Genomic DNA, 9,082 nt, shown 5'->3' with positions numbered 1-9,082 from the left:
GCCACTCTGGCAAACTCAAATGCGAAGTTGCAATGCCTTGGGTTGATCCAGCACCATTACTCCTGGATTTGGATTGTGTTAGTTGCTTTTTACTTTGCTGTGGCCAAGTACCCAACAAGAAGAAACTTGAGGGAGGATTTTGGCTCACAGTTTGAGGGATCCAGTCCATCAGGAGAGGAAGACACAGCAGTAACTGGCTCTGCAGTTGGTGGGAGCATGTGGCTGGCTCTGCTCCCCTTCCTACAGCTCAGTGGAGGACGGCATAGAGAGCAGGCAGGAAGAGGGCCTCGGCTGTAAAGCCTCAAGGTCTTATTCCAGTCACCAGCTTCCTCCGGCAAGACTCCAACTCCTAAGGTACAACAAACTTCCAAAGTAGCACCACTATCAGGAGATGAAGTGTTCAACCAGTGAGCCTCTGGGGACATTTTACATTTAAATCACAATGCGGTTCTGTGACTTTCTAGAGTTAAAACTCATGCCATTGAAAGAAAACATTCTTATTTTAAGGTATTTTCAGAGCTTGACCAGAAGGAGCTGGGGCTTTCAGACTCATAGGTCCTGGACATCTAGAACGGTTCTCCTTGTCTTGGAGATGAACAGATACAGGCCAGGCCTTCCTTTGGGTCCCATCCAACAATATGCAGAACTCTAAGCTTACAATCACCCATTGGGCTTGATTTCATAACTCATAGATCCAGGGTTCAAGAAGCATCGTCATTTCAGTGTTCTGATGTTATTTGTAACCTTCACTAAGGTTGAAGCTATTGGCTAGCTTCCATGGTTAAGCGAATTTTACTCTCTCTCTTTCTCTCTCTCTTTCCCCCTCTCTCTTTCTCTCTCTGTGTCTGTGTTAGGTGTATGGCTATGTACATGTTTATATGAGTGTGTGAGGATGAGTGTGCATGTGTATGTGTGCATGTATGTGAAGGCCAGAGGTTGACGCTGGGTGCCAGCCTCAAGTGCTTTACCTTAATATTTGGCTAGATTGACTGGCCAATGAAGCTCAGGGATCCTCCTGTCTCTATGACCCTAGCCCTGGGGTTCCTGGCACACACTACCATGCCTAGCTTTTATGTGGGTACTGGAATCTGAATTCAACTCCCCATTCTTGTTGCGTTAACTCTCCAGTCACTTCTCTCCCCCTTTTAAGCTTTCTTAAGACATCGTTTCCCATCTACACCTGATTTTAGAAGCAACTTTAAGGCCTTTCTGTTAGATCCTCTACTCTGTTACGTAGCTTATTTCCGATCTCTGCTGTCTTTATTTTCTGATGCTACTGATGAAATTCTATCGTGACTAGCCATGTACTTCCTCAGCCTTCTCTCAAAGTTGATTTCTAACTTTTTTCAGTGATGTCTCTATTAGATGATAATCTTCAGTTCATTCTAGACTTCCCTTGCTAGTGAAGGACTATGCCTGTTTTTGTGGAGTCCTACATCCTTCTTACATCTTCGTTTGGTCCTGAGGGCACAGTGTGAAAAGGATGCTAGAGACTGAGCTGATTGGTAAATTTAGGAACAGGATGAGAGCAAGTAGTTGCAACATAATGGTAGTGAAGATAGTGGATGAAGAGGCAGAAGACAGAGGCCAGATAATGCCTGCCTTTTATCCATTGGGTATAGTATGTGAGTTTTAGTCACTGGAGGGGTTTATACATAGGTATATAACATAAAAATTATATGTTAAAATGTTTCTCTGATTACTTCCATGTAACGAATGGATTGAGAGAAAGTCAGAGTAAAGAGATGGCCTAGGAGACCATCAACGGATTCCTGAGAAATAGTGATGTCTGAGACCAGAAGTCATAAAAGGTGTGATGGGGTTGTGACAGTAATTTGGAAGGTGGGCCATTAGTTCTTGTGGTCTGGCTGTAAGAAGGAGCCACGTCACTAGCTATGGAAAGGAGTTCACATACTTACTAATTCTTGCCTCCATTGCTGTGCACAGATCTTTCATGGGAACCAGAATGAAGTTCATCACTACCAGGCATGTTGAGGAAAGTAGAACAGTCACATCCTTTCTGCATGTTCTGTGCCCTTTCATAGATTTTCTTCTCTCCTTAGTCAAGTGCCCACTTGAGAACTTAGAGATCTTCAAGGATAACACATTTACTTGTATATGTAAGAGTAGATTCTCTCCCACAATACACCAATGGTTACCACATTCCCTTTTCTGCTTGTGACATTGACACGTTTAAGGTCTTGCTTAAGCACCTACGTGATCCTCTGGGTATCTGTTTGCACTTTAACAGGCTATAACTGGCAAGGATTAGAAGAGACTAACTTCTACCAGAATAGGAAATAAAACAGACAAAAAGATTTTAATGTTCTTTTTTTCTGACCAAAATTCTTATCTAACACTTACTTAGTTTTGACTTATTAGTTATGAGATAAAAAGTAAGCAAGCAAACAAACAAAAAAAACCCTCAGAATATGCTGGAAGGATGATGGGGTGAGTCTTAGGCGTCTGGTCTCAGAGTATCACATATGTATGATTTGTTTGACAGTTTCTATTAAGTTGCTGCTCTCCAAAGGCCCAAGAAATATCTTGCTGACATTTAAGTGCCCCTAAATTTAGCCACAGGATGCTTATGGTTCCTTGTGTTTTGCCTCTACACTCCCAGAGCGGGCCTTAGCTAGAGGGAATGAAATAGCCAGTTCCTACCTAGGGATTCACATGGGGCTAACAATACTTGGCTCCTCTTGACCAACCTGGTGTGGGCAAGTATAAAATATTGCTCTGCCAAACCACAGCTGGATATTGTCTGCAGTTGCTAGGATGCTAGTAAGCTGTGAAGTTGCCAGTAGTTGGTAGGATGCCTGCAGTTGCTAGGATGCTAGTAGTTGTTACTAGGATGGCTACAATTGCCAGGGTGTTAGTAGTTGTTCCTAGGATGATAATTGTTGTTGCTAAGATGCTAGTAGTTGTTGCTAGGATGCCTGAAATTGCTAGGGGCTAATAGTTGTTGCTAGCATTTTTTTTTTTTCTTTTTGAAGCAGGGTCTCCCTGTAGCCCCAGCTGTCCTGGAACTCACTATGTAGACCAGGCTGGCCTTGAACTCACAGAGATCCGCCTGCTTATGCCTCCCAAGTGCTGGGACTACAGGTGTGCGCCACCACGCCTGGCTCAGGATGCTAGTATTTTTGATATTGCTAGTATTGCTAAGAATGCTCTGTAATCTTGTGGCTTCGTAATCCCAGCCTGCCCCTCTGCCTCCTCCCTTTCTCTTCCACAGGCCTCCATTATTGCTATTGCTATTCACCTGCAGTTACACTGGACCCATAGACATGTCCATAGACTAATACATTGCAAATCTCTACAGTTATACATCATCTTTTTCAGTGTAGCTCTTACATTAGACAATCTAAAGTGGTGTAGGACTTTAGCATCTTTACTCAGTGCCAGTGGGATAAAAAAATTACTATGGCAACCCCAAGTACCCAACACATTAAAAATATGGATTGAGCTCTTAGATTGATTACTTAAAAGTCAACATACAGACTTTCTTAGATCTGCATTGATCAATGCATCACTAAACTCAGAGAAGAGAAGCTTCCTTATATAGCAGGTAGTGATTAACACAGAGAACCACAACTGGCCAATGTGCAGAGGACAAGAGGTTGCAGAGTGCTTATCCCTAAGTAGGACACCCACATCAAACTCCTGCCCCTCAAGACTCAGGGATCATTGCGGAAGAGGAGGGAGAAAGATTGTACGAGCCAGTGGAGGTGGCTGACCATAAGGAAATAGTTTTCCAGGAAGGTGGTCAACTCACATCAATGATGACAGCATGGACAAGTCCCATGTAAGCTTAAGCCAGACAAAATCCCAGTATAGATGTGGGAAGTGGGTAAGAACCCCCAGCCCTACTGGAGGAACTATTGGTAACCAATGGCTACTATGAAGGGGATAGTCAATCTCATTTAAAGATGAGATTCTTAGTAGGTTAACCAGGCTCCAGTGGATGAACCCACACTGGAGGGCATTTGGGGATACAAACCTGACTCTATAGGTATATATATGTGTGTGTGTGTATATATATATATATGTGTATATATGTGTGTGTATATATATGTGTGTGTGTATATATGTGTGTGTGTATATACAACCTTTATATTATATAGAGACATAAATACATAATTACGTACACACATATAGAGAGAGTGCTGTTTGGCTTCTAGTTAATATTAAATAAGTTAGAAATTAATTTTAAAAATTTACATACATTGAGGGGGCATTGAACAGTACCTCAGATTCATCCTACTTTTAATTGTAGATTATTAGACCTATAAAACCAATTAAGAACATGGGAACATTTGCATACTATCATGCAAATATAGTTCTTAAAGTTAAAAATAAAAAGTTACTGAGTTTTTGCGATTTTCATACAATATAATTGGATGGTATTTGGGCCCTACCCCCATCCACACCTCCCCTTACTGCCCCACCCCCCAATTTAATGTACACTCATATATATATTAGAAATATATATATTTCTAATGCCTATAGAGTCTAATTTATGTCCCCAAATGTCCTTCAGTGTGAGTTCATCCCTGGAGCCTGGTTAATCCAGTACGAGTCACACCCTTGAAAGGCTCCTCCCAGCAGCCTTCTGTTGTGAATAGTTCCTTAGGTTGGGTTGGGGTTTCTTAACCACTTCCCCAGGTGTATGCTGGGATTTTATCTGCTTTAAGCTTGCATGGGGCTTGTACATGCTGTCACCACTGCTGTGAGTTCATATGTGTAACTTCCCATCTGTCTGGAAACCAGTTTCTTTGTGGTCACCCACCCCTCTGGCTCTTACAATCGTTCCTCCCCTTCTCAGATCCCCAAGCCTTGGGAGGCAGAGGTTTGACAGAGTGTCGTAAGTGCTCTGCTGTCTCTTGTTCTCCACACATCGGTCAGGTGTGGGTTTCTGTGTTTATCAAAAAGGTAAGATTTTGATAATAAATATGATCTAAAATGGGATCAAAGGGAGCAGGAGGGAGACCAGAGGGGGTAATGGGATGAATATGATCAGAATATGTGCAGATACAAAAATGTTATAATGAAACCCATTATGTATAATTAACATATGCTAATAAGCATTATAAATGTTTAATTAAGTTCATAAATGAAATCAAACATTAATTAGAAAGGACATTAAAATCAATCTTTAAGAAAATCTTTTGTTGGGGACACATATTGAATATTTACAGGAGAAATGAATTTATTTTAAGATGCTCTCTTGGAGGAAACTGAGGAGATCAAGAAATATTACACATCTTAAAGAAAGTAATGCTAATAAAATATTTTAGAATAAAATGTCAATAATTGTTGAAGCTAGGACACATATGTGAGGGTTATATCTTAGCTCTCCATGTTTAAGTATGTTTAAAAATTCAAATAGTTCAAAGAAAGGGACTGTTAAAATTTCTTCTGCATTCCCCTGTTCTCTCCCCTCTCTTCTTTTAAAAGCAAGACTGTCACCATGTAGTCCAAGACTTCGATTACCAGCATGAGCTTCCATGCCTATTTTCTGTTTGTTTTTATTTTTTTCCTTCATAATAAATGTCTGCCGATGGTAGTGATGCACTGTGCCTTAGGCATAGTAGTGTTTAAGGGCTTGGGCTCCAGGAGTTTGAATCTCTGGTGATTGAGAAAATTATTTAATCTTTCTAATTCTCAGTTTCCTCATTTGTAAAGGGTAAGAGAAGGAATTGGAGAGTGGAGTGTGCGGGACTACAATAGTATTGAGCTCAGGGTTGTGGTGAGGGTGAATTAATGGTCAGAAAAATAATAAGGGAGATGGGAGTGGACTTGAGAGGAGATGATGGAGGGAATCGAATATGGTCAAAAGATATTCTCAATATCCGTGAAATTCCTCACGCAACTAATAAAAATATTATTTAAAAAATGCTCTACTGTGAAGATTTGCCATTGTTTTTAGCTAATAGTTATTTATAGCAATTCCTCTTATAAATGGTTCACTCTCTAACACTTTGAATTTAGTGCTTTCATTTGGAAACGTATTCTTAGCATATCTTAATGAAAGAGTTTGTTTGGGTTTTAAAGTAGCCTTGGGTGTTAGAAATTTAGTCCACAGACTTGTCTTACCATCGCTCCATACCTGTAAATAGTTTGGAAGTCTCTTAGATAGCTTTGAAACATATGAGGAAGTGTAGGGTTGGCTGCGAGCGCCCATGTCCACAATCTGTGATTGACACTAGTTTGTAGCTGATTGATGCTCAGGCAAATCATCTCTCATTCCTCTTGTTGACTAATCTTTGCAAATCTCAGATGCGAGCACTACAACAAATAGTAATAATTCAAAACTAATAATTTAGAAAGGTGGGTTTCTATGTATTCAAAAACATCCTGGAGACGTAAAATGCTGCTGTATAATTATAATTGTGTAGAAAATATGTCTGCATAAGAGCTTATGGTAAGAATTATCTCCAGACAGTCACTGTTGATCCTGTCACCCAAACATCATAGCTAAGGGTACTTTTAAAATTTTTATTGTATATCTTGTAGTTTCTAAATTTTTCATAGCCATCACCCACTCTTGGTTGAGAAATTTGGTGCGGGCTTCATTTTCAAAATCTGGGATTTATTTAAAGCCTTTGGCTCCCCAGGTAGTCTCAGAGATTTGCAGCCTGATTTTCTCACCACTTGTGTGTGATTATGTTACCATCCCACCAGACCACTGCAGGGGGCTGACTTCCTGGAGAGGGTAGAGTTGGATTTATGACTCAGATAAGTATTAAGAATCATATATTAATGTGATTACCACTGTGTGTGCCTCAATCTCTTAATATTTAAAATGAAGGGATGGAGGGCAGAATGAACACAGATGAATTGTTCTAGTTCTAAAGTATTATCAACTAAAAAAAATTAATACTGCTTGTTGGAGAGGTATTGTGCTGACCTAGGGAAGGTGGGTCCCATCGCTGTCCCAGGACACCAGTGTAATCTTTTATGTCAAAAAAACGCTGTCAAGAGGGACAATGGAATTGTCTCAGCTTCTGAAATTTTTGATGAAATAAAACTCAGACCTAATACTGAAGAAAATAATTTGAAAAATGAATGAATTTTGAACCACGATTCTAAGATGCTATCATTGTTTCTGGTTATAAGATTATATGTGACTGAGGAGTTTCTAACTCTCACCTAAGGCGGCTGCTTTGCTTCCACGAGTAGTTTTCCATTGAGTCCCTTAATTGGTGGCACCTCATGATGGTTTTATAATAATCCATCTTATAAATGGTGTTGCTTTATGTGGCTGTGATAAAACACCATGACCTAGGCAACTTAAAAAAGAAGAGTTTATTTGGGCTTATGGTTCCAGAAGGGTGAGAATCCCTCATAGCAGGCGAGGCATGACAGGAGTCAGCTGGACAGAAAACTGAAGGCTTACATCTTCAGGCAGGCACAGGAAGCGGGTAGAGTGAACCTGGAAGTGAGACAAGGCTACAGCCTCTCAAAGCCAGTCTCCATGATGCGCTCTCTCCAGCATGACCACACCTAGTAATGGTTCATGAACTTCCCCACACAACACCACCGACTGACCATGTGTCCAGATACTTGAGCCTATGGGTGACACTTCTTATTCAGGCCACCACAAATGGGCATCTTGTTTTCTGCAGGTTACACTGGAGAGCTTTGCCAGTCCAAGATCGATTACTGTATCCTAGACCCATGCAGAAATGGAGCAACATGCGTGTCTAGCCTCAGTGGATTCACCTGCCAGTGTCCGGAAGGTAAGGTGTCATTGATTACTCCAAGACAACTGTTCATTTTCCATTTTAAATCATAAACTCATTTGATCAGCGTGGTGGTAGGTACTTTCAGTCTCTAAAAAGCTCTATACAAGTTGTCTTTCTATTTTGTTCATTTGTAGAGCAAGAACAGAAGGAGATTTGTTTAATCTGCTTTATGTTTGAACAGGGTTTTTGTTGTTTTGGGTTTTTTTTTTGAGACAGGGTCTTATGTAACCCAGGCTGGTCTTCAATATCCTATGTAGCTGAGGATGACCTTGAACTCTGGATCCTCCTGCTTCTACCTCCCAAGTGCTATGATTACATCCATGCACACCATGCCCTTCATAATAGGGATTTTGTTGCTGAAAATGAGTTAGTATAACAAAATCGAGTCTAATAGGGAAATTTCACTCAAGATTAATATTTTGTTTGGTTTTTTAAAAAAATACCAATTCACATAAAAGTATGCAACATAAAGTCCACCTACGTTGGGTATTGCATCAACTTTACAAATGTCTTAGAAAATTTATGCTGCCTAGAAAGTCTTTACAGCTACTTTTATTTCAAAAGACAGGTTTTACTGTCAGAAAAGAAGCCGGTGGGTAATCACAGGTAGAGCCTGGCATTAAGGAGTGATCTTGTACTTTGTGGAAACTTTGTTCCCATTTCTGCTGTGAGGGGATTACCTTAAACCTTTAATGTTGTAAGAACAATGTGGTATTAGAGGCGTTTTCCCCCTTTAAAACCATCATGTAAGCTTCTGATTCACAGACAGGATGTGGACAGCTACATTGCGTTCCATCCTTTTCAGAAGTTAAATACAGATCCTGTGCACAAGGCAACATCTCAGCCCTCCAAATTACCCCCAGCTGCCCTTGGCTGGGAGCCCGGTCCTCTGACGTTCCCCTAACCCGAATTCAGCCGAGCTCCATATTCTTTGTCTCTCAATTCTTGCCCACCTGAGCAGGGCCATGTACAGGATGGCTGTGTTCCATCCCCACCCACAGCTGTGTGTGCTGGTAATGACCTTGGTTACCATAGTGATGGGCTACCACCTGCGTTAGGAGCCTGCCCTTTACAAACGTCCCAGCCCTGTTCCTTATCTTTCTTTAGCAAACCAGGCAAACAAATGGGAAAATTTGGAGGCATCATCGGTGCTGAAGACTGAGTAAACAGCACCGTTGTCACTTTCCTATGAGTACTCCACAGCCTTTCCAAAGCTTTGTCACACCCTAGATGAGTCAGTTCCTGTCGTAAGCCGGGACTCTGTCCAGCAGAGTCCCGGAAAGACGACACAGACACCAAGGTGAGGTTCAAGCTTCTGTTTCTCTTTCTTCCTT

At 41.0% G+C, this 9,082-nt stretch overlaps 1 protein-coding gene across 2 annotated transcripts in view; it reads left to right on the top strand.

Annotated features, from left to right (window-relative positions):
- The window catches only part of Dner (delta/notch like EGF repeat containing), a 384,891-nt gene that overhangs the window by 269,704 nt on the left and 106,105 nt on the right, over positions 1-9,082 (top strand). For both annotated transcript variants that reach the window (XM_008844457.3, XM_029568995.1), the window contains exon 7: positions 7,629-7,742. In XM_008844457.3, coding sequence (XP_008842679.1) covers positions 7,629-7,742 — 114 coding nt within the window. The remainder of the gene's footprint in view (positions 1-7,628; positions 7,743-9,082) is intronic.

This window comes from Nannospalax galili, unplaced genomic scaffold, assembly GCF_000622305.1.
Source record: "Nannospalax galili isolate Female #2095 unplaced genomic scaffold, S.galili_v1.0 scaffold220, whole genome shotgun sequence".
In the NCBI taxonomy this organism is placed as follows: Eukaryota; Metazoa; Chordata; class Mammalia; order Rodentia; family Spalacidae; genus Nannospalax; species Nannospalax galili.
This window is presented reverse-complemented; position numbering and strand designations above follow the sequence as displayed.